The 27,489-nt window shown below is 41.9% G+C and overlaps 1 protein-coding gene across 1 annotated transcript in view; it reads right to left on the bottom strand.

Moving 5' to 3' along the window:
- Positions 1 to 1,753: 1,753 nt before the first annotated feature.
- LOC126108298 (uncharacterized) overlaps positions 1,754 to 27,489 on the bottom strand; it is a 535,066-nt gene continuing 509,330 nt past the window's right edge. Inside the window, exons 24-26 of the mRNA XM_049913520.1 lie at positions 16,386 to 16,603; positions 15,992 to 16,118; positions 1,754 to 2,035 (exon numbers count right to left, since the gene is read on the bottom strand). Of these exons, the coding sequence (XP_049769477.1) occupies positions 1,877 to 2,035; positions 15,992 to 16,118; positions 16,386 to 16,603 (504 nt within the window). The 3' untranslated portion in view covers positions 1,754 to 1,876. The remainder of the gene's footprint in view (positions 2,036 to 15,991; positions 16,119 to 16,385; positions 16,604 to 27,489) is intronic.

The raw sequence follows: 27,489 nt of genomic DNA, 5'->3' as shown, positions 1-27,489 counted from the left end.
TTACTTTTGGGATTACCCTCGTACCTACAACAGAGACAGTGAAAGGGGAAGGTGTTGGTCAATCTGTTGCTACCAGCGCCCTGAATGAGATTTTAATTGCACACAAGGGACAAATTAATACAGAGCAAACGTTTCAACACATTCAGAAGATACCAGCACTGAGTCTCGACGACAGGAATCTCATCTTCAGGTAATCCTGGTCCTTACCTGTACAGTCTCTGTCCGTCTACAGCAGAGAATCATCCACCATATCCAGACACCAAATGCAGCAGATACTGAGTGAGTCGGTCACCACTAAGACTTAAGTAGACGTTAGTGTCCCCAACTCCATGCTGTATGATCTAACGAATTTACAAATTTAGCAACAGCCTGAGATCTAGTGGACTGGATCTTCTGAGAGAGGAGGAGAGTTGCACCATCATGTGTCGGTCCATGCCTGTAGCTGGGCAGACCAGCTCGCTACTTGCAGAGTCGTACTTCCGGACCAGAATACTGCTGAGGCAGCATGGTGCAGGACTTCATTCCACTGCACTGGCGAGCTGAATAACCTCATACCTTGACCTGATGTTACCCTGCCTCAGTCCATATATGGTCTGAGGTGGGATCAGTCACAAGAAAAGCTGGGAAACTCGGTCACAAACACTGACAGCCCAGTATTAGCAGGGCATTGTCTTTGACTGCTGCTAATGCCAAAAAGTACTCCAGGCCAGCCAATAACCTGAAGTGGGTAACCCAGCCTCAACCAACTGCCACATTTGCTAGCCACTGACATACAGACCTCTCCTACATCTGATGCTGCCAAGACCTGAACTAGAGCCATCAAACCTCAGGGTAACACCAACTAGCTTCCGGGCACCAGCAGAGGGCCTTGGCTTCGGAGGCTGCTCACCAGCGTGCCTCAAATCTCAGCCACATCCGAGCCACCGACCGTCCAATGCACAGTACACATTCTTTGCTACCACAAAAAATTGCTGGCACACTACTGGCCGTGCATGTATCACTGGGCTCCTGGTTTCAGGCTGTTGTGCCACCACTTGCCCTTTCTGTTGCCCCGCATTGAAGGCCTAACCTATCACCACTTGTCACCAATGGGTAGCACATCCAGTACTTCGACAGCTGTGCCATATCGCCATCTGTTGCAGCGTCGCTAGTGGTAATAGTGCACAGCTATTGTAATGCAAATTATATCTACTGGGATATTTATTAACAATTTAACTGCGTCTGTGACACTGATCTTGATGTGTTACAAAGTTCCTCAATTATGCAGATTATTTTGTGTTATTATATCTGCTTGGTTACTAAATCTCTCGCCACCATTTGCAAACATAAGTGTTCAGTCACATTTCTTGTTTCATTGATATGTTCCTTCCCAGTCCTGCTGTGAAGAGAATTTTCCCCCAAATGTATGAACACAGCCTTCTACTTCCTGTAGAATTCACCTGGTTGACGTCCTTTTATGTTCAGCATGTTGTTGAGGTCTAATGGAACCTAATTGCTGGATTAACTCCACTTCTTAGTTTCATATATTGACTTTTTCTACGTGGATTTACTTAGAATCATAAATTCAATACATTCATGTTCCTTATTATGAATATCACTACTGTGTTGGCTGTTTTTATTGTGTGATACCCTTGACCACTGATAACAATCAAATGTAGTGTGCTGTGAGCAGGATTCCAAGGATGAATGAGTAATAAAAGGGTAATTTTCTCAAAAATTTTATTTTCTGTAAGAATAATAGGATTAAGCTGAATGATTGTTTAACAACTATTTTAATCCACAAATTACAGATACATATAAATGTTATAGTTTCATCCATATTACAAGAATATGTTTTTGACTTATAACACTGATGCTAAATTCTTCTCTCTTCCATTTAAACTTCCGTTTCCTCTGTTATAAAAATGTCCATACTTCGGTTTCCCATGTATTCTTGAATCAATATAAGGGCATATTTCTGGAATTGAATTTCTGTTGACACAAATCCCATTTCTTTTAAATGGAATGTGACCACAGATTGATTCTCTACTTCTTCCTGAAATATAAGCAAAGACATTTAAATTTATTTCACACGTGAACTGTTTTGGAGATATTCTAGTGTCTGTAGAGTACCAAAATAAGTGACAATGGTGAAAGAGTGTAAGTATAAAAAATAACTTTTATATTAATGACTTAAAGTATCCCAATAATTCTTGGTTTTTTATTTATAGGGGAATTATTGATAACAAAAAATATATACTCCTCATTATGTTATTATGAGGCAAGGAAAATAAAACTAAATTTATCAGTTTTCTCACGAATTATATGACACACTGAAGAAACGAAAGTGTAAAGTGTGTGATATTGAGTTTCTACTCATGCGTTTTTCACGTTCTTGATATGGAGTGTGTGTTTTACTGTACTTAATTTATATTACAATAACAAACTGATAACGCAAAAAACTGTGATCACCTGATTGACATCACGTTTGTCCACCTTTGAAGAACACTAGAGCTGTGTGGCATGAATTCAGGAATTCGTTTGTAGGTTTGCAGATGCCTTGCCACACGTCACGTAGACGGTGTAACCACGAGCCGCTCTGGTTTGTGTGTGTAGAGTTGACGCCCTATAGCGTCCCACATGTGTTGCACAGGTGCAGCTCAGGTTAATTTAGGTGCTCAATACGTCAAAGTATAATCGCTATCATCCACTCAGTGAAAGAAGACCAAAAAAGGAGGAATATTGGAAAAATTCTTGTAGTCGCAAATTTTTGTAGAGTGGTAAGGGTAGAGTGTCATGAACAACATACTAAAAATCCTCACCAGTGTGTTGTGAGAATTCGGGTTGGTGGAGTTAAAGTTCACTTTTTTATGTTGTTCTTGAAGTGAAAATCTTTTCCGGTACAAAATTACATTATGTTAAATATCCTACAAAAGAGGTCCCATTCAGTTTTTTTCTAGGACTTATCGTTCCTGCTGAGGGATATATTTTGTTCTGGGCATGCAACAGAGTGGAGGGGGTGGGGGTGGAGGGTGGGTGGAAGCGCAGTGTGGTCACACAGTACCATCCATCATTGGTCTGCAAACTGAAGTGCGATGTTATTATTCCCCATGCCATTATCCCACCACGTCACAAGAAGCAACTGCAGGATGTTTCACAAGATTATGCAGACTCACCACAGTACACCTTATGAATAACAGGCAATGCAGTGCGCAGACATGTGTGGGCTTGCTTACCTTCCACAAAATGTGTTAATCGACGTGGAATACAGATATGAGTTACTAACAGCACTAACGCAACAAACGCATATCGCATGGAATACAGATATGAGTTACTAACAGTACCAACGCATCTAACGCATAACGACAGTCTCTCCGTAAGTCTCTGTATACTGTTCTACAGTCTAGAGGAACAATTGATTCTTGCCAGCCTGCACGGTGGCTGAAGCATTCTTCCAGGAAAGTCGGCTTCCCGCACCATCAGCAGCTCTCACTTTTCATTTTGTGGACAGGCTGTATCTCTCCAACATTTCGTGTCCAATTCCCTTATGCGAATAGACAAAATAACTTCAGTGAACTCGGGTTTATGTAGTCGAGATATTTTAAGTTTATTAAGTAGGTAGTTATTTGTTAAGAGAGTCTTTATGTAAAAATACCTTGCCATAAACAAAGACTGAGAAGAGTGTAATTTCTACGTGTGATGTGGTCTGTGACTTTCGTAGCGTTGGTGTGAAAGGTAAATGTGGAACCTGGCTGCTGTCTATCGTTGAGAGCTTATTCTAAATCCATGTAACTGCGTTATACTCACTTGGTGGTGAATTAATGAACAACCAGCAAGTTAATCAAATTCTCTCATCATCAGTTCTGTTCCTGGCAGACTGCATACAATCATTCAGAATTCCCGGCACTTGCTGTGTGGGCTCTACTAAGTCGACCGAGCAACTGCACAGTCATAGCACATCTTCCAAGGTGTGTGTGGATATGTGTGGTGGAATGGACTGATCATATTGTTGTCTTAGAATCGTAGTCTAGTGTAATGCAGTGCTTGACTTATTGTCATCGCGATTGTGTATGATGTCGAGTGGCAAGGGCAGCAGGTGGTCCACAGTAATGTTCTCATAGTCCACAGCTGTCGTAGTGCCTTTGGTTATTAACACACCTCCTGTGCGATCCCAGCTGTGTGTTCTGCATAGCATCATACAGCCCCAAATGACCTGCGTCTGTGGTGCTGTGCACCCTTCAAGCAGCTGCAGTCTGGCTACTAGCTTATCTTGGCCTGACGGTCCAGTTAGTATGAGAAGATACGTGACTCAGTTGTCCAGATGACACGTCTCCATTTATCCGAGGTCCATTGTCGATGATCTCACTCGCACATGAATTGTAATGAATGATATTGTTGGGTCAACGTAACAACATTTAGAGGCCGTTCCCAGCAAAACCCCTTGTTCAGTAGAGTGTGCTGAACAGTGTGCGCCTTCACCAGCATTGCCCTCTGTCGTCAGATCTGCTACTGATCACCGTGTGAGATGATTTTCAGAGTGGGCGACCCTCCACTCTCAGTGGCGTGCTCTTCCAACATCAAGCTTTCTCTTTCCTTCAACCAATATCTGTAGATTCGCAAACGCGTGACTCACCCCACTAGCTTCCTCATTTCTGAGATGCTCGTTGCCCAGCGACTGGTCATGACAATCTTTGATATGGCAAAGTCACTTACGTCAGTGGATTTCCCATATCTATGGCCCACATCGTCACTTGGCGATTGCTTATTCTTCCCTGCTCCACTTATAAACGGTATGTTTTCCTAACAGCATAATGTACTGAGAAAGCCGCCAGCCGCTATCCACTACCGCGCTGAGCAACAGTCATCGTGTTTTGTCCTGTCGTTGTACATTATACAAAAAGATATCACTAGACTAAAGTTACCAGACTTGGAAAAAATATCTCCTTGTAATGTCTGACAACTTTTGTGCTTTGGTGGTGTTAAATTTATCAACGATTTTCAAATCTTGATTTTAAAGAAAAGAGGACATTCCACCACAGGGTAAACATTAATAAAAACTACAGCCGGCAAGTATGGATGCCTGATTCAAAAAGAGGAAAAATATCCTGTGAGCATGAGACCGGAAATGCACTGTTGCCATGGTACACGGTGCTAACGAATGGCAGTTGCTCTGACCATGGAAATTGTCTTCCTTGTGCGTTGCAGACTGTCCGATTGACGCAAGGCACTGTAAGCACCAGGATGGTCCGGTACTGATATCAGCAACAGGCCGAGATGGTGTGTGTGCATGGCAAATCAGGTGGAAACCGTCGACAGGCTGCACGGCTGTACCAAAACATGTACCCTCGGAGGCACCAACATTATAAGCGCCTTTTAGGCGTTTGTGTGATCATAGGTCCTTTCAGAGAGACGAATATGCTGGGAGGCGGCAAACTGTGCATGCACCAGATTTGGAGGACCGGGTTCTACAAGATATTGAGATGAACTCTAGCACAAGCTCCAGGCAAGTGGCCCAACAACATGGTTTCCTCAATGACTACCGCTACTGTCCCTATGACCTAGCCTACGGAATATCAGACCCGCTGTGTGGCTGGATTGAAGAGTTTTTAACAAACAGAACACAGCATGTTGTTCTCAATGGAGACACGTCAAAGCAACTTCTGGCATGCCACAGGGGAGTGTTATGGGACCATTGCTTTTCACAGTATATATAAATGACCTAGTAGATAGTATCGTAAGTTCTATGCGGCTTTTCGCTGATGACGCTGTAGTGTACAGAGAAGTTGCAGCATTAGAAAATTGCAGTGAAATGCAGGAAGATCTGCAGCGGATAAGCACTTGGTGCATGGAGTGGCAACTGACCCTTAACATAGACAAATGTAACGTATTGCGAATACGTAGAAAGAAGGATCCTTTATTGTATGATTATATGATAGCGGAACAAACACTGGTAGCAGTTACTTCTGTAAAATATCTGGGAGTATGCTTACGGAACGATTTGAAATGGAATGATTATATAAAATTAATTGTAGGTAAGGCTGGTGCCAGGTTGAGATTCATTGGGAGAGTCCTCAGAAAATGTAGTCCATCAACAAAGGAGGTGGTTAACAAAACACTCGTTCGACCTATACTTGAGTATTGCTCATCAGTGTGGGATCCGTGCCAGGTCGGGTTGACAGAGGAGATAGAGAAGATCCAAAGAAGAGCGGTGCATTTCGTCACAGGGTTATTCGGTAAGCGTGATAGCGTTACGGAGATGTTTAGCAAACTCGAGTGGCAGACTCTGCAAGAGAGGCGCTCTGCATCGCGGTGTAGCTTGCTCGCCAAGTTTCGAGAGGGTGCTTTTCTGGATGAGGTATCGAATATATTGCTTCCCCCTACTCATACCTCCCGAGGAGATCACGAATGTAAAATTAGAGAGATTCGAGCGCGTACGGAGGCTTTCCGGCAGTCGTTCTTCCCTCGAACCATACGCGACTGGAACAGGAAAGGGAGGTAACAACAGTGGCACGTAAAGTGCCCTCCGCCACACACCGTTGGGTGGCTTGCGAAATGTAGATGTAGACGTAGACCTACGACAAGTAGAACGATTATCAGCATGGATTTCCCTCTACAGGAAGGATTTTGCCAATGGTTTTTGCACCAGATCGTCAGCATTATTGGATTTCTGTCATCAGTTCTCTATACTGAAGAAGCAACCTTTAGCAGAACTGCCATCATCAACCTGCATAATAGTCATCCCACCAGCATCGGTTCAGCTTCAGTGTGTTGACAGGAATTCTTGGCGAACACATACTGGGGCCAGTTATTATTCCACAACGCCTCGATGGAGGAATGTACCTGTGCTTCTTGAAAATGTGCCTTTGGCAACATGACAGGTTATTAGGTCTCTGCGTGACAAAACAACAGCATCTTCATCGGACTCTGGATAAGACATGGAGACCCTGCAGCACACCTGCTAGATCACTGGACTTAAAGCCGACAGGTTTTTTTTTATTTTTTTATCACTGGGGCCATCTGAAAAGCGTCGTGTATGCTGCACCGGTTCCTGATGTGCAGTCCCTTCAACAGAATGTTCACAGCGCGTATGACGCAGTTCGGAGAGAGGCTGGAACGTGTCAAACGGTACAGCAATCCATGATTCGACGTGTGAATGTGCGCATGGCGTTGGAACCACTTTCAACATCTGTTGTGACGTGGATACGATGCAGCTCTGTACTGTGTTCTCGGACAATATGTTGTCGTTGCACGAACACCGTCAGTTTCTGGACACATGTTCCTAGGACATTTCTCCTTCTATCTCCAGTCACTTTGTCAGTTTTCTGCACACTGAGCACATGTGCTCAGCATCTGACCGTGTGTACATGTAACAGTAGCGGCCATTAAAGTTGCTACACCACGAAGATGACGTGCTACAGACGCGAAATTTAACCGATAGGTAGAAGATGCTGTGATATGCAAATCATTATATTTTCAGAGCATTCACACAAGGTTGGTGACGGTGGCGACACCTACAACGTGCTGACATGAGGAAAGTTTCCAACCGATTTCTCATACACAAACAGCAGTTGACCCGCGTTGCCTGGTGAAACGTTGTTGTGATGCCTCGTGTAAGGAGGAGAAATGCGTACCACCACGTTTCCGACTTTGATAAAGGTCGGATTGTAGCTTATCGCGACATTGCCGCTCGCGTTGGTCGAAGTCCAATGACTGTTAGCAGAATATGGAATCGGTGGGTTCAGGGGAGTAATACGGAACGCCGTGCTGGATCCCAACGGCCTCGTATCACTAGCAGTCGATATGGCAGGCATCTTATCCGCATGGCTGTAACGGATCGTGCAGCTACGTCTCGGTCCCTGAGTCAACAGATGGGGACGTTTGCAAGACAACAACCATCTGCCCGAACAGTTCGACGACGTTTACAGCAGCATGGACTATCAGCACGGAGACCACGGCGGTGGTTACCCTTGACGCTGCATTACAGACAGGTGCGCCGGCGATGGTGTACTCGATGACGAACCTGTGTGAACGAATGACAAAACGTCATTTTTTCCGGATGAATCCAGGTTCTGTTTACAGCATTGCGTTGGTCGCATCCATGTTTGGCGACATCGTGGTGAACGCACATTGGAAGCGTGTATTCGTCATCGCCATACTGGCGTATCACCAGGCGTGAGGGTATGGGGTGCTATTGGTTACACGTCTCGGTCACCTCTTGTTCTCATTCACGGCACTTTGAACAGTGGACGTTACATTTCAGATGTGTTACGACCCGTGGCTCTACCCTTCATTTGATCCCTGCAAAACCCTACATTTCAGCAGGATAATGCACGACCACATGTTGCAGGTCCTGTACGGGCTTTTCTGGATACAGAAAATGTTCGACTGCTGCCTTGGCCAACACAATTTCTAAATCTCTCACCAACTGAAAACGTCTGGTCAATGGTGGCCGAGGAACTGGGTCGTCACAATACGCCAGTCACTATTCTTGATGAGGTGTGGTATCGTGTTGAAGCTGCATTGGCAGCTGTACCTGTACACGCCATCCGAACCCTGTTTGACTCAATGTCCAGGCGTGTCAAGGTCGTTATTACAGCCAGAGGTGGTTGTTCTGAGTACTGATTTCTCAGGATCTATGCACCCACATTGCGTGAAAATGTAATCTAGTATAATATATTTCTCCAATGAATACCCGTTTATAATCTGAATATTTTCTTGGTGTAGCAATTTTAATGGCCAGTAGTGTAAATTACTTTTAGAAAGCAAGAAACACTGTACTTGTGGGATTGATTAAATGAAGAAGATTAGGCTATATATATGGAGAATTATGTTTAGTCAGCAAAATTTTCAACAAAGAAACGGAAACCGAATTTATCTTGCCATAGTGTTATCAGTGGGAAACTGTGTGCATTAGAACATCATACAGTTACCTGCATCCTTATCCCAGAACTTGTGAAGCCATAACTGCAGTCAACAAGCCTCCATATGGTGCATGAGGAGAGAAACTTTCTGTGCCACTGTCGTACTTCCCCTTTCCTGATTCCTTCCTGGACGGTATACAGAAGAATGGCTGTCGGTATGTTTCCCTATAAGTTCAGATTTCCTTGCTTTTCTGATGATGGTAATTTCATGAGCTATGTATGTGAGGAAGCAATACGTTGCCAGATTCTTTTTCAAATATATCCTCTCAGAATTTCATCAGTAAACGTTTATATGCCTCATAACGTGTGCCACTGAAGATGAAGAACGTTTTCGTGAGCTTCTAGTGTTTTTCAACTGGACTTGCAATCTTCTTACGATGTTTCTCTTCTGTTATAATTCTTAAAGGCTCGCATTTTTCAGAATACAATACTTTACTTTTCTGCAATTTATTGACTTACGATACATGTAAGCAATGCATAAAAGCTATTATGTGATCTTTGGCACTTAGATGAATATTTTCAATTTTTTCTGTTAGACATTGAAATTCTCTCTTCTGAATTCAAGCTGAGCAGCCACAGCTCCTGTTCTTTCCATCAGCTGCCAGGTATTATCTATACGTATGTCAATCGCCCAAGAAAATAAAAGCCAGTATCTTTTCCCTGCCCAATATTTATTCTGTATCTAGAAGCATGGATCATGCCCACTCGCCCATGTCATTATGATAGGCTGCCATAATTTGAGGAAGTTGTGCTGAAATGGTCATCTTCCCATGTGCAGAGTGTCATTTTAAATATAACACAGGTTCCACTCCATGAGAAGTCGATGCTTCAGCAACTGCTGAATTGTCCACCCATTCTGTTACAATAACGCCATCATCCTTGTAAGATGAAGATTTAAAAATCCCATTCGCATTTCGTTAGCTAGCTCTTGCTTTGGAGAAATGAGGCAAGATTTGAGAACTCTGTTTTTTTCTAATAGTTCCCGTCCCTCCATAAACTTGTTCTGCTGGGAAAGTCAGAACAGCTAATCCCCAGAAGAAATGCTGTGGCACTAGCCTTACTTCCAGTGTTAAATCTTCTATCATCTAAATGAGTGAGGTGGCAGCTTTACCAAACCGCTCTGCTTTTGCATTTGGCGACTTTTCTTGATAAAAAGAAGAACTTACAAAACATCCAGAAGTGGCGGACAAAACGAAAATTTGTATTCAAATCGTAAGTATAAATACAGTTTTTCTGCTTATTTCCGAATTTCTCAGATCTGCTTCTGTTTTTCAATCTATGAGACTTAATTTAAGCTTTGGCCTGGAGTTGCCGATGGTTGAGATTGTCTGGTTTTCCCCCTTCATCGTCATCATCTTCATCTGAGTCCCCATCCGGCGGAACTGCTGGATCAGGTGGACTATGTACGTTCCAACTGTCTGGGGGGACAGGATGTCTAGGACATCCTACTCAGTCAGACCTGGTTGCAAACATTCCGCGATACCTCTGTTACGAAACAAAAGAGACATAAGAAGCGAAGTGATTTTTGACGCTGCCAGCTGCCCAGTCTGTGCACATGGACCTGACTGAAAACCTCAGCTTATAAACAGAATGTAAATCGATGGATAACAACTTCTTTCAAACCAAACCTCCAATAAACATATTTAGATCTACTGCAAACAGTTTCACCCGGAAAAACAAAAAACTTCTTCATAAAACAGTTCTTACTTCACATCAGTATGCTAAATTTCTGTTGTTGAACCATTACCTATAATACAGACTGTCACAAACACAATGGGAATGCTAAAAATGAAGTGTGAAAACTAAGAATGTAGAAATCAAACCTCTCTGACAAGACTACATTGTGACCAACGCTAAAAATAATTGTGAGCTGACAGTGGAGAAAGAACAAAGCTATTCAACATTTGCGACAATATGGACCTGACTGCTCAACCTTTTTGTAAATTACCTCTTCCACAGATCAAATAATTTTGCTTGTGATCTTTCAAAGAATCTTCCTGGCATCCACACGTTTTGTGCGGGTGTTCAATTTAAGATCACCCTGTATGCAAACTCCAAGTAATTTCGTGGCTGTTTCTGTTTCCTGTTATTTTTCATCATGGCTGTACATTTCACGAAATTTTCTCCGAGTACAACTTTCAGATATACAAGCACATCACTCGTGAGTAGCCATATACAGCTTCAGTCATTTTCCACAATCGATGTGGCTGAGCACGCGTCAGTACACCTTATGGGGCGGCGGGTAATGATGTGAATTATATAAACTGATTCGACGCCTTTTTACGAGAGCCTGGCAACTATTCTTGTGGTCGGCCATAAAGCGATGGAGAACATACTGACCATAGTTTTCAGCCTGCACATCCACATTCTTGTCCAGCCCACTGAAAGAAGTGTATTTTAGAGTTCTAGTTTATACTTATATTTGGTAAAGCTTCACATACATAACATTGTCAATGCCATTATGTTAATACTGACAGTAAATCTTTGTTTCCTAGACAGCACTATTAGCATTTCAGAGGCGAGCTCTATGGTAAATTACTACGATTTTGTCTTTCGCCCTGACTACTGATACTTAATTAAATTAAACGCTCGCTACAAAAGTGGAAGATAATTTTCCCCATTTGCCACGCGAATTTGTAAATATCACGGACGGCACACTAACAATTACATTGGCGACAATCTAAGCGATCCAGGACGGTGTACAGTCCTCGCCAGTTCACTACCAATTATTACAGAAAATCAGCGTTTTACAACAGCCCGTCTTTGACGTCATCCGAGGCAGCGCGCAATACAGCATCATTTGAGTGACGTGGATCATACAGTGACTGAGTGCGACGTGAAGCCTCTCAGGCTGTATTTATATGCGTGGCGCAGCGGACGGCCAAGGGAACACCTGCTGTCATCCGCCCTATGCACACGGCAGCAGTCTCTAAACGGCCGCTTTCTCTGACACATAATCTTTAATAACCTAATTATGAACTGATTTAGAACATCTTCATATTTGCCTGCATGTAGGCACGTTGATTGAAATTACAGAGAAAGTTTCAGCTCGATTGCTTAAAAACGTCGCCTTCTAGAATTTTTAGAGCGGAACTGACAGCAAAAAAATGGTTGAAATGGCTCTGAGCACTATGCGACTTAACGTCTGAGGTCATCAGTCGCCTAGAACTTAGAACTAATTAAACCTAACTAACCTAAGGACATCACACACATCCATGCCCGAGGCAAGATTCGAACCTGCGACCGTAGCGGTCGTTCGGTTCCAGACTGCTGCGCCTAGAACCGCACGGCCACTCTGGCCGGCAACTGACTGCAGATCCTTCCCTATGAACTATAAACTTAAGAGACCTTGTACTGGTTGTTATTAACAGTACGGTCCTAAAATTTGTTATATCTTCATTATTTAATAGGTTTTATCATGTGCAGTAAACAAAATTTTCTAGCATTACAATTACAGATACTTAATTGTTTGGCGACTCCATGTTGTCTTGTGCACTACGACCAGATAAAAGGTATACTTGAAAAAAGTCTATGTGATTGCCGTAAGCTTAGTGACAACAGTGCATCCTAATTTAAGTTATACAATATAGCACTGAAGATGGTCACTCAGTGACAGAAAATCGATTTTGCGATAGTAAAAAATATACGACCAATGCTGTCTCTTTTTTCAAGTATACAGATACTTAATCTACTACAAACGGGTATGTTTTAGTTACAAATTTAGCTTTCATTAAATTAATCGAAAACTATTAGCAGTAGCTTAATGTGGTCACGTAATTATTATTTTTAAGTTGAACTCAAACCTTACACAAAATTAGTACATTTGTAAGTATAATATTTAGCGCCTCCAATTTTTCTTAAAAAACGTCGATTCTGACCACAATTTTTATTTAATCAAATTTAGACTTGCACCAATTAATTATGACCAATTTCTTGCTTCATAGCTTTATTATTTAGCGCCATTTAATTTTTTCTTAAAACGGTATATTTATGAAAACTACTGATCTTTTCACCCACACACTTGGCATTTAAAACATGATTACATTAACATATATCTTGAAAAAAGTTTGAAAACGGCAGTTTTAACTTTTAATTTCGTTCTTAATTATGACGCAATACTTGTGTGCTACGCGCAGACGCTTTACGGTGACGTGGAGCTACTCGCAGTGGGTTGTGGTGAGTCCCGGCACAATGGGGCGCCTCTGCATCTCTCAAACGGTACAGCCCTTGTTTCGCTACAACCTCTCACTAAGCTGTGTACAAATTCCAGCTGTAGCAGCCTCCTTTAGTGGCAGCCCTGTGCTGCCGAACCCAGGACCCAAGTCAGTCGGACCCCACTGTCAGACTGTGTACCTTCACCTAATGTGTGCTAGACGGGACAACACTGACCGCCAGCCACCATGGCAGCACACTTACGGACTCGGCCACGTTTCACCAAACGAGGCCCGCCTGCAGCTCTGGAGTGCTGACTGCAACCAAGCAGCACCACGGGTGTCGGTTTCTGGGGGTGGAATAAATATACCGATGGTACGGCTGCCACTGCCAAACTGTTGGGCCACAACCTAGTACCTACGCACCACACCGCCGCAGCCAAGTCCCAGGTGGAGAGCTGAAGGCCTTCCGCACTACTAGGAGCCTGGACCCAACATCCTCCCTGAAGCTCAATCACGACTGACCTTAGAAAATTGAGTCAGAAGCCTTCTCGTCACTCCTACAGCTGAATCAAAGACCTCATCTCCAGCTGCAGCATACAGCATCGAATTAGATAAGGCTGACTGGATTGACTGCACTGTATTTCTGTATTTCTCTCTCTCATGTTTCCCATGCAAGCGTTATGACTGGAAAATGGGAGTGCTGTATGGGACACTTCGTTAAGCCAGAGGAACCTGTCGATTTATTACATTTCTGGAAAAATGTTGGTGATCATTACGCTAGCATTAGTCCCGTAAGATGCACGCAGTAGAACTTAATGGGCCAAAGTACACTGTGCACAGAGCTAGCATCAGTTAAATGTTAAATATGACAAAAATTTGTTCCTTATGTGAAACAGTAAACTGAGACAAGATTTCTCAGTATTACACATAAGAATTAGAAGTAATGTTTTAACATTGCAGTTGCCTATGTTTTTGTTGTTGTGGTTTTTGTTATCATTGTTGTTCCTGTTTCGTTTTTCTGTTGTATTTGTTACATAGAAATTCCACAGTGCCAGATTGAGAAACACAGGGGGTTGCCACGTGGGAAGCAGTGCAGTCTTTGGTCGAAAAAATGGCTGAAATGAAGGTAAATATTATAGCACTACATAGACAGTGGAATGCTGTAAGTGAGGATAGGGCTTCATTTGGTTTGACCAATTACACACTCGATTCAGTCCGTCGGCGGAGAAAATTCCCTGACCAAGCTGGGAATCGAACTGGGGCCCAGAGGATTGACAATCCATCATGCTGACCATTCAGCTACTGGAGTCGGACAGTAAAGACTGTGATGCGTATCTACAACAGTGACGATTGTGTTGTGGACAAAACACGTATTGATTTAAGTAGCTGTACTCCCAGATTCTCATTCGAACTGCACAAAAGTTTCTTTTCATTAGAATGTTGTAAACAAAAAATATGTACTTTCAGTAAATTATGAATCCGAGAATTACAAGCGATAAAGCAAAGATTACCCCTGTAACTGAAATATTATTACATTGAGACTGACTTTCAGAAGACTGTTAAAATAATGATATGTCTATAAAGACTCTATTCGGGGATATTTTTGAGTGTCCTCCTTCAAAAGTTTACACTAGAACGACAACTCATAATATTACTGATTTCAATGAAGTCTTATTGGGGGAGACTTTTTAGTGACTGTATATTCAAATTATCAGCAGTCACTCATTTTTACTGATAACTTAAAGGTGGTTACACAATGGGTTAAAGTTTTCTACATAAGATGTGCACAATATGGACACAGTTGCTGTTGTAAAGTATTCAGTATGACTTCCTTTCCTAAGGTTTCCAGCAAAGTGTGTTTTTAAATAATGGTGAGTTTTTCGTTCCACATGCCTGCTCCACAGAGCTTACCTATATCCATTAACACGTAATATGTCTGCAGCCATGATCTCAAGTGTTCAAACAGGCAGGGTTTCATAACTGTAATCTATCAGTGTAAGTAACTAGTTCCATAGTTATAATTCAATTATTTTGATACAAAAGGATAACTGATATTTTATAACAACTGAATTACAACTACCTGCCAAATTCTTGTTACTGCTGAAAACTTTTAAGAGATAGACGTTTGTTTAAGTTCTGCTTGCAACTATATGTTTTTCAGAAGCTTTCTGAGAAACCTAGTTTCTTTTCTAATGTATCATAGACTAAATTTGGTTCTGCCCTATTTATTGTAACATGTTAGTGCTCTGACATTTGTAATTACTAGTAATTTACCACAGAATACAGTGCTGATGGATGTAATGTGTGCTTGTGCAGTATAAATTTGCTTTAGTGTTATCGTGGAGATTCAATAAAAGGGAGAGAATAAGATCCTGTTGAAGTATAAAACTACTTCTGTAAAATGACACCAAGAAGAGCACTGATTTCAAAGTGCTCATGTCACAAGCTGATTTCCATATTCAGTGTCACATACTTTTCTACAGGACACATCACAGATAAGTTTGGGACTTGACATAGACATGGATCCACAGAAATTTGTTGCAACATGTGCACCTGTTACTGCTAGGCCAGCATATATCTAGAAACTACTAGGAATCGAACTAACTCATCTATATCAAAATACCAGTGACACATCACATGTGATTGTCTTTATCTGGGTACATTCGTCTCAGTAATGTTAAAGTAACTAACTTACCATCATGTTCACAAACGTAGCTTTTAAAACCAACTTTTAAGTTTTGTTATGTATTTGAAACTTCTATTTCTTCTCGTTATCAGTGATGGTGCATCCTTTCTTTATTCTTTTTTTCATATATATCAGAAAGACTTGAGAATTAAAGACGTTCTTTGTAAATGTATTTTGGAAATTCTGCCTAATGCGTATAATTCAAACATGGGCAGCCATTCATAACAGCAGGCAAATGGAAAATCACCTACCTGTGTATACTCTGATATGAGATGATAATTTTCAATAAATCTTGACTGCAATAAAGTAGCTAACTCGTTGTCTTCAAATGGCTGTTGCGTACTTGAGTCCCTGGTCAGGTAAAGGAGGATGTATGTCCTGTAGGGAGTAAGGGAAATCCAAAGTTACATTTCTCATATTACATTAGAAATACGAAAGTTACCAAACTTTTTCCATTGTCAAACATACGATTTTAGCACAATATTGAAAAGTGCAGTCTGTGTAATATTTTATAAGCTGCATTATGTTTAATTCAGATTTCATGTGAGAAAACATTACGCTTCATGTCAGAAGAACTATGGCATCAGCTACAAATATTATGTGGTAGCGCAGAAAGCAATCCATAAATCATTCTTTCCGTATTACCTGTTGACACCACTAATCCTGTCAGCAGCATGAATCTGCAAGGTAACTACATCGGGGCTGTAGCTACCACTTTCTGTTTTCACTACTGTGAGTGCGTCCTGTGGCAAAATCGCTTTTGGAGGATAAGTGTGGCCTATTATCCGCGATTCTTCACCCAGAGTCACTGTCTTCGCAGAAACGGCCACGGAGTATGTCCTGGCAGCTGACAAACCTGTAACCTGAGAACGAATACATTTGCATGAGACTAATATGATAGAAACCATTCCAAATGGAGGCTTATGCTTTTATGTTGTGCACACACAGCACTGCATAGAATATCAATGAATAAGTTTACAACGAGGCCTGGAGAAGATAAATTTTAACACAGAACATCTTCAATGTTGTTGTACTGTTCTTCACACCAGATATGAATATACGATGACCTGAGACAGAAACAAAAGGAGAGTGAGCGGAATAAGCAGAGAAAAGTCTCCTTAATAAAGAACTGTTAGTGTCAGTTGTACATTATTTTTATATTTAAAGTGCAGAATTGAAGGAGCCACGTCAGAAAAAGAAATGCTATCCTGCTTTGAAGTGAAATATTATTTGGTGACACATTTTTTACATTAAGTTATGGGCAATTATGTAAAATTAATAAGTCACGCGAAGAATAGCATATGGACTAGAAAGTGAGATGTTTCTATATTTCCATAAAAAAATTTTACACAGAAGAAAATTATAAATTATAGAAATATATGAAATTATATTCCTCAAGAACACTAATAAGAAATGATAAGACTTGTCTGTCTACACTCCTGGAAATGGAAAAAAGAACACATTGACACCGGTGTGTCAGACCCACCATACTTGCTCCGGACACTGCGAGAGGGCTGTACAAGCAATAATCACACGCACGGCACAGCGGACACACCAGGAACCGCGGAGTTGGCCGTCGAATGGCGCTAGCTGCGCAGCATTTGTGCACCGCCGCCGTCAGTGTCAGCCAGTTTGCCGTGGCATACGGAGCTCCATCGCAGTCTTTAACACTGGTAGCATGCCGCGACAGCGTGGACGTGAACCGTATGTGCAGTTGACGGACTTTGAGCGAGGGCGTATAGTGGGCATGCGGGAGGCAGGGTGGACGTACCGCCGAATTGCTCAACACGTGGGGCGTGAGGTCTCCACAGTACATCGATGTTGTCGCCAGTGGTCGGCGGAAGGTGCACGTGCCCGTCGACCTGGGACCGGACCGCAGCGACGCACGGATGCACGCCAAGACCGTAGGATCCTACGCAGTTCCGTAGGGGACCGCACCGCCACTTCCCAGCAAATTAGGGACACTGTTGCTCCTGGGGTATCGGCGAGGACCATTCGCAACCGTCTCCATGAAGCTGGGCTACGGTCCCGCACACCGTTAGGCCGTCTTCCGCTCACGCCCCAACATCGTGCAGCCCGCCTCCAGTGGTGTCGCGACAGGCGTGAATGGATGGACGAATGGAGACGTGTCGTCTTCAGCGATGAGAGTCGCTTCTGCCTTGGTGCCAATGTTGGTCGTATGCGTGTTTGGCGCCGTGCAGGTGAGCGCCACAATCAGGACTGCATACGACCGAGGCACACAGGGCCAACACCCAGCATCATGGTGTGGGGAGCGATCTCCTACACTGGCCGTACACCACTGGTGATCGTCGAGGGGACACTGAATAGTGCACGGTACATCCAAACCGTCATCGAAACCATCGTTCTACCATTCCTAGACCGGCAAGGGAACTTGCTGTTCCAACAGGACAATGCACGTCCGCATGTATCCCGTGCCACCCAACGTGCTCTAGAAGGTGTAAGTCAACTACCCTGGCCAGCAAGATCTCCGGATCTGTCCCCCATTGAGCATGTTTGGGACTGGATGAAGCGCCGTCTCACGCGGTCTGCACGTCCAGCACGAACGCTGGTCCAACTGAGGCGCCAGGTGGAAATGGCATGGCAAGCCGTTCCACAGGACTAAATCCAGCATCTCTACGATCGTCTCCATGGGAGAATAGAAGCCTGCATTGCTGCGAAAGGTGGATATACACTGTACTAGTGCCGACATTGTGCATGCTCTCTTGCCTGTGTCTATGTGCCTGTGGTTCTGTCAGTGTGATCATGTGATGTATCTGACCCCAGGAATGTGTCAAAAAAGTTTCCCCTTCCTGGGACAATGAATTCACGGTGTTCTTATTTCAATTTCCAGGAGTGTATATGATGCACTGAAGGATATCAAAATAAATTTGTGGAAGTAAAATATAATTTTTATCCACCTACAGGTACCACCTATAGAAAGTTGATGTACACTACAAGCCATGAGTTTTCTGGATCTGAAAGACTGTGATTATGATCATGATAATCTTTTTGATTATATCCATCTTTGTTCTTTGGAATAACAATCTGAATAAAGTATTTAGTGCCTGTTTACATTAGGAGCTGGTTAGTATCGAGACTGCTTTCCCCTTGCATGTACAACGTAAAAAACAATTGATTGGCTACACACAACATATTTGTTTCATTGAAGAACAGAAGAGAAACACTTTCTTTTTTAATTTTAATAGTAATGTACAGGAAGTTCTGCTTGAAAACCATGAATTACTTAGGAATAAAGGAGACAACTCATCGAATGGCAGAAGTGCTGCATTGTCGATAGGCACACAAACAAAGGGTACAGTACTGGGATGGCTTAAGGAATGCACTTCCTTTTTCTACCTCTAGGAAAAACATCCACATGAGTGCACAACACAAATGTGCACACATGTCTCCCTACATAATGCTCAATCGACTGCCAGCTCTTTACAGGCCTACAGTAAGTATACTGGGGTGTGGTGGGGGTATGGGGTTGGGTGAGGGGTGGAGAGAAGTGGGAGGCTGGGAGGGAGTTTGGGGAAGCATCTAGCGGCTTGTGGGCGAGTAGGGAGATGTCTGTGGGCTACCTAGGGGTGCAGGTGAGGCAGCAGGTGTCACAAGGCTGGCCACATGATTTCATAAACTAGGCAGTGAGATAACCGTACACGTTTAGTTGATGTAGGGGTACTGGGTGGGGGAAAGCACACACACACACACACACACACACACACACACACACACACACACACACACACACACACACATGCACGCATGCACACCAATACTTACACACACACACACACACACACACACACACACACACACACACACAGACACACACACACATACACACACACACACTACTGGATGCAGGTGGAGGGGCAGCGAGTTACCTTAGCTATCGACCCGAAGATTGCAGGAGCAAAAAATGTGCTGTAAGGATAGCTCCCATCTTCATAGAGAATATGGTGGTGGTGGGGAGGATCCAGATGGCATGGGTTGTGAAGTTGTCATAGAAACCACTGGGTGGTCCAGCCAGTTTTTGCTGACAGTCTGGTGGTGGCCATTCATTCTATTTGACAGCTGCTGTGTTATCAGACCAATGTAAGACGCTGTGTACTGTCTGCAACAGAGCTGGTATACAACATGGCTACTTTCGCAGGTGGCCCAGGCTCTGATAGGGTAGGATAAGCCTGTGGTGGGACTTCGGTAGGTCGGGCTGAGTGGGTACATTGGGCTTCCCAAAGTGGTTTTCCACCACCTACCCAATCTCCACAAAATCCTAGCCCATTCCTTTGCCACTCCCATCCCTAATCCTCTGCCACAGGGATTATACTGCTGTGAGAGGTCCAGATGCAAGACCTGGCTAATCCACTCACTGACTACAGCTTACTGCAGTACTGTCAGAGGTTTATCCTAGCCCATGAGAGGCCAGACCACTTGTGAAAGCAGCCATGTTACATACAAACTCTGCTGCAACCACTGCACAGCGTGTTACATTGGTATGACAACCAACTAGCTGTCAACTAGAATGACTGGCCACCGCCAAACTGTTGCCAAAAACAAGGTAGAGCAGCCAGAGGCACAAAATGCAGCAGAGCACAACATATGAGATTTCAGTGGCTTCTTCACAAGCCATGCCATCTGTATCCTCTCTATCACCACTAGCTTTACTGAAATGCACAGTAGGGAGCTATTCTTACAGCATATCATTTGATACTCTAACCAAGGCACTTGTGCCTCAACCCCCCACCCACCACCCAATTGTGTGTGTGTGTGTGTGTGTGTGTGTGTGTGTGTGTGTGTGTGAGAGAGAGAGAGAGAGAGAGAGAGAGAGAGTATACACCATCCCATGTCCCAGTACCCCCACCCAACCTGTCCCCACATCAGCTAATTATGTACTGTTATCCTACTCCCTAGTCCACGAAACAGTGTGCTCAGCCTTCTCCCACCTGCCCCTCTATCTGCACCCCTAGGTATCTCACAGACGCCTTGCCATTCTCCCACAAGTCGCTTGGCACTCTCGAACCACTCCCTGCCTCTGGCCTCTCTCCATCGCTCACTCCACCCTACTGCACACCTCTAACAATGTAGAGACACAGGCAAGTGCAGGTGAGTGAGTGTGTGTATGTGTATTTGTGTGCATGTTTTGTTTTCTTTCAGCTAGAAAAAGGGAGTGCATTCAAGATGCTAGCCGAGTTCCCTACCTTTTGTTTGTGTCCATATCGACGACAAAGCACTTCTGCCTTTCGCTGAGTCATCACCTTTATTCCTAAATAATTGTTAATTTTTTTTATTTTCATTAATTATACTGTATCCATTGATCACTCTAATAATTCACAGAGGAAGTTATTTAGCATGTAACCACTTTCTATACATAGAAAAGTTGTAAAGTATGAAATGTACATCCTAAATATATTTCAGACTAATTTATCATTCAATATTAAAGAGAAACACAATTCCCATAAACACCAAATATATTCAAAAATTACGAAGTTATTCACTTAAGGAAACTCTTCACTTGTATTAGCATTTTCATTCTCCACAACGTATTTCGAGTGTATATTCTCTCTTAAACTAAGTTACATTGGAACTCTACACTTACAGTGACTCTAAAGTACTTCTTTTCATTTATTTCGTGTAATGTCTCACATAATATACTGATACATGTGGCAACTGCATCAGGAACGCGGTTTTCTTAGTTCAGAATTGTGACATTATGGGTAGTTGCCTCATGGAGGCTTCAGCTAACAGCGGCGGCGTTAACTATGTGTTTAGTTGGTGGCTGAGAAGGGTTGGCTACGCTAGCACAGAGTGACTGCTGGATGTGGGAATTTTACTGGTGGGTCCAAACAGGCATTGGTGAAGCGGTTACTTTAAATGAATATGTATGTAAAAGGTCATTAACAAAATTTGTATTAAATTGCTGTGGGAGTGTGAATATTAAATGTAAGACTTTTTTATCTAAAAACAAGTATCTAGAGGGCAAGAGGGTTCATTTTCTTGTCTGGACATTTGTTATGTAATTTAAATGCAACTAATTCATACTGTAAAATCAGACACTATCGCACTCATGAATTCTGTCAACAGTTTATGTGGTAATGTGTCACTTTTATAATGAGACGTCACAAACTGATCACAATTACTGTAATATCATTCTTCTAACCTCGGTATATAAAGGGCCATGTTTCTGTTGGAGCACACACAATGGCGACTACAGTGAACGAAAACATAAGATGGATGTTGCTTTTCCATGGGAACTACGTTACAGGCCTCATTAACAAGCTAACATAAAAGCAAATACAGCATAAAAATTGCAGCTGTTAGGAGAGCTCATTCTAACTTCATGCGTGATTATATGATAAGCAAGTCACAACAGCTAATTATGAATACTACATAGTACAACAGAAATTAATAACACTTACACCACTGAAGTAATCACAGCATATGAAATATTTAACAAAAAGTGACAATGTCAGCACAGACTCCAACAGGCCACGTTCCAAATTCTCTATGTCTCTCAAAAGTTGCAGACTATTTCATAAAAGTCAAATACGCGTATGTGCCAGAATCATAAATCCTCCACAAGCTACAGGTAATAAGAAGGCTATCATAGTTCCTCATCTAATCGTACCAGGTAATGATTGTTTAGATTTAATGATTAGATTTACTTTAAATAAATATGTATGTTAAAGGTCATTACCAAAGTTGTATTAAATTGCTGTGGGAGTGTGAATATTAAATGTAAGACTTTTTGATCTATCTAGAGGGCAAGAGGGTTCATTTTCTTGTCCGGACATTTGTTATGTAATTTAAATGCAACTACTTCATACTGTAAAGTCAGACACTATCACACTCATGAATTCTGGCAACAGTTTATGCGGTAATGTGTCACTTTTATAATGAGAGGTCACAAACTGATCACAATTGCTGTAATATTATTCCTCTAACCTCTGTATATAAAGGGCCATGTTTCGTCTGGCCCACTCACTCACTGACTCATTATCGAACAGACCAAGCCTCTAACGATAGAAACTTGACATTTATGGAGGATGATGATTTTATACTGTAGACATCGCTTAAGAAGGTATTTTTCGAATTTCCACTACTAAGGGAGTGAAAAAGGGACAGATATCTTTTTGAAAATATTTTCTATTAATGCAATTTTGAGGCCAGATCTATGAAAACTGGTATTTGGTTTCTTGGTCAGAAATAAAGAAATACGTTTCTTAGCATTATTGAAAATGTTTCCACATATGGGGTTGAAATGCTAGGTGAAACACTTTTTGGAAATAAATAATTGTAAAAGAACTACTAAAGTGTTTTTGAAGCTACATCTATGCAAACTGGTATTTAACATCTTGGTTACAAGTAAAAAAGTGTTTCAGGAAATTTGACCCCTATAAAGTTTGAAATAGCAACCAAAGTGTTTCATGATATATTTCATTATGGACACACTATCCAAGCTAAATTCAAGAAAATTTGCGTTTGACTTCTTGGGTAGACAAAAAACTACATGTATCACTGTTTTAGGAAATTCAACTGGTATGGAGGTGGAATAAGGGATGAGAGTGGAAATATCTCATTATGTAATATTTTTGAAGCTAATTCTATGAAAATCTGTGTTTGGCTCCTCTGTTAGAAACAAAAAAATATGCATGTCACTGTTTTTGGAAATTGAGTCCCTAAGAGGGTGAAATAGGGAGGTGAAATGTTTTATGGAAATATTTTGTTGTGAAAGGATTTTAAAGCAAAATGTATGAAAACTGCTGTTTGACTTCTCAGTTACAAATGAGAGAAATAGGAATTCACTGTTTTTGGAAATTTAACCCCTATAGGGGTGAAACAGGGAAGGAAAAACTTTTTGAAAATGTGTCGCCATTAAGGAAATTTTAAAGATCGAGCTGTGATTTATTTTCCCAGACAGAATTAAAAAGTACTAAGTTTAGCATTATTGAAAATTAAATGGCAAGGGGGTAAAATAGGGGCGAAAGTTGTTTTGCATAAGAATAATAAGTAAGGAACTATTAAAACATTTGTAAAGCAACTGGTATGAAAAGTGGTATTTGATCTTTCAGTTAAAAATGAAAAAAAGTACGTAACTCAGTGTTTTTGGAAATTTGACCCCCCAAGGGAGTGAAATAGAGGATGAAATGTTTTATGACTTTATTTCATTATGAAAACGTTTTCAAAGCGAAATTATGAAAATTTGTAAATGGATTTAGTGTCGGAAATATAAAGTAACGTGTCTCACTGTTTTTGTAAATTCATTCCCTTGGAGGATGAAAATATTTATTGTATTAAAAAATATTTATAGCTAAATCTATGAAAACTGGTATTTGACTTGTCAGTTAGATGAAAAGAAACAGGTTAGGGGGATGAAAGTTTCTTTGGAAACATCAACACGAGGCTTCTCCTCACTACTAATTGATGCAAAATTTCGTCTCCATTTGCTCCCATGCAGACTCATGACGTTACATGTTTTGAATACCCCATTTGTATTCGCCCAGTGTCCGTTGTTGCTAGCACCCCATGGTAAGCATCTGCTTCTGCACCGGAATCAAGGTAGCTTTTAGTTTCACAGCGGCCTCTTACCGATGAAAATTATTAGCGTGTCTAGCGATTTCTATGGGGTTTCTTTACGGTGTTTAATAGTATTTGCTTGTGGCTGCCAGTACTTGAGTGTAACCAAAACGAGTCCCGTGGTCTCCTTGTCACAAAGCATGTTCCGTAAGAACAGCTATGTCAGTTTCTCCCCTTCCACAATTTCTCATGTGTTGGGAGCACCCTTGGTCGAATTAAGGTGTTCCTGTATCTTCCAGATGGATTTGCAGATTAAAGCATTATATTTACTCACCATCTTTCCTACGCCGTCAGTAATGTATTTTATGAACGTCAGGAAAACCTGTACTTCGTTATGACCTTTTCATGTCTATCTTAACGTCTTTGTTATTTCTGCATACAGATATTCGTTATTTAGGAATGCATTGGTGAGATACTTAGAAGATGTGTCCAGCAGCTCTGATTCACAAATGTCCCTCGCTCTATCCACCGACGTTTCTGTAAAACATCGCTTTTTGTCGTGGATGATGATTTCAGTCCCAGGGTAGGTAACGGTCGATGAACATGCGATTTCATTATACAGTGACAGCCATGATTCCATCTTCTTTCCAGAAGCCTAGCACATCAAGAAAACGTAATCTGCCATCCATCTGCCTCCTACTCTATACTGAATTGAATATTTGGATTAAAACCATTGAGATGCTCACGAAAACAAATTATTTCTTGTCTACGATGTCTTCACAAGAACAACACATCCGCGTAACGAAACCACATATCCCGTTTTGTTGTTTTCTTATCACTGTGATAAACGGGCTTCGAATAGCCACACATCATCGCACTTGAATAATATAGTCGTGAGGCTATATTTAAACAGTTCTGAGATTCTGGAAGGAAAAATCCGATTCAGTTGCTCCAACACTTCGCGAAGCAGAACGATGGTTAAACAGCGGTACCACATCAGAACTGACAAATATTTCCTCCCATTATGTCTCGATCGTAGCGTGACTGAACTCGACAAATCTTGCTGAGCGCTCTCTTTGACTGACGACTTGTTTATTAACCATCCAAGACTCCTGAGAATATTGTCACTAGGTCAATTCCTGCGCGTCTGAAGAAATAATAAATCCATAACCTTAGTGTGATAGCTCCTGTTGCATTGCCGTTGTCAGCAGGGAGAATAATAATACGCTTCTCCTCATTCAGGTGTTAAGGAGCATTCTTATCTCCTACAGTTATGTTACTTTTAGGAGCTAATACTCTTACTGCTTCTATACATATTTCATCAACTGTTACCGGATCCACTCTACGAATGTTTGTTTCTACACCGAGTGCAATTTCTTCCGTATGTAAATTTCACAGACCAATGGAAAAATTTCCGTCCTGGCAAGTACAGATATCTCATAGATAAAGAATATTCGGATAAATTTATGTGTAGGAAACGTCGAAATGCCATAACGTATGATTAAGTTACAAGTTATCAAATTTCTTCTTCTATAAGACGACGTCAAACGCGTTTTCCCATAGTGCCATGCAATAATCTGTCAATTTTGTTGCAGTCACCAGTACACAGTTTATCATCCCAAGGTACCACACAATAATCTGTCAATTTTGTTGCAGTCACCAGTACACAGTTTATCATCCCAAGGTACCACACAATAATCTGTCAATTTAGTTGCAGTCACCAGTACACAGTTTATCATCCCAAGGAACCACACAATAATCTGTCAATTTTGTTGCAGCCACCAGTACACAGTCTATCATCCCACAGTGCCACACAATAATCTGCCAATTTTGTTGCAGTGACCAGTACACAGTTTATTATCCCACAGTGCCACAAAAACATCTTTCAATTTTGTTGCAGTCATCACTACACGGTTTATTATCCCAAAGCGCCACACAGTAATCTGTCAGTTTTCTTGCAGTCACCAGTGCACCTTCCGTTATCGGCAGTAATATAGAGAGATATTAACTTACAGTTATGAATAGCCCTTCACACAAGGGTCTAAGAGGTTAGGGTTTCAACAAAAAAAAATCATCCAACAATGACATGCTAGCACAGAAAATAACAATAGAAAATGACACACTACGTAGGAGTCATGCAAATTAGTCACAAATTGATATTCACAGACGTATCGACGGAAAATGCCAAGCAGTAATTTTTGACGGTCAGTGGATGAACCTGTGACGCTGCAGAGCAGTTTCAAGCCACAGCTGCCGAGGAGAATAAACGGCTGACTTGTCGCTATTGAGCCAGGGGACAAATATCGTTTCAAGCTATCGTACATTTGTTAATAAACATCGGCGGAGTATTGAGTCAAAGGTTTTTTGATGTGTAGAGATATACGAGGGTCACTCCAAAAAAAATGCACACAATTTTTGTAAAAATACAGTTTTCATTCTGCATGTGTGAAAGTTTTACAGTGTGTAGATACATCCTTCCCGCTTGTTTTCAAACTTAGTTCAACCTGTTCCCGTGAGTGGCGCCGTCACAGCACGTCTTCAAAATGGTTGCTACACTTGACGTTCGTCAGAAGCAACGTGCTCTCATAGAATTCCTGTGCTGTGAAAACGAGACAGTGGGAAACATCCACAAGCGGTCGAAAAAGGTGTATGGAGATGCTGCAGTAGATGGCAGTACAGTTAATCAGTGGGCAAGCAAGTTACGTGATGAAAGCGGGCACGGCAATATTGAGGATTGTCCTCGCAGCGGCAGGCCTCGTACTGCACACACTCCAGACAATGTGCAGAGAGTTAACGAATTGGCGACTGCTGACAGACGCATCACAGTGAACGAATTGTCACGCTACGTTGGGATAGGGGAAGGAGTGTTTGCAGAATACTGAAAGTGTTGCCGTTAAAGAAGGTTTGTGCCAGGTGGGTTCCTAGGATGTTGACAGTGGCTCACAAAGAAACAAGAAAAACGGTATCCAGCGAACTTTTGGAACAGTACGAGAATGGTGGAGATGAATTTTTTGGATGAATTGTGACAGGTGATGAAACATGGCTCCATCATTTTTCACCAGACACGAAGAGGCAATCAATGGAGTGGCATGAGGCAAATTTACCCAAGAAAAAAATTCAAAACCACATCTTCTGCTAGAATAGGTAGGGCTACGGTGTTTTTCGATTCCGAAGGACTCCTCCTTGTGGACATCATGCCAAATGGAACCACTGTAAATTTTGATGCATATGT

This window comes from Schistocerca cancellata, chromosome 11 (assembly GCF_023864275.1).
Source record: "Schistocerca cancellata isolate TAMUIC-IGC-003103 chromosome 11, iqSchCanc2.1, whole genome shotgun sequence".
Classification (NCBI taxonomy): Eukaryota; Metazoa; Arthropoda; class Insecta; order Orthoptera; family Acrididae; genus Schistocerca; species Schistocerca cancellata.
Note: the sequence above shows the minus strand (reverse complement) of the source record. Positions and strands in the feature narration are given on the sequence as shown.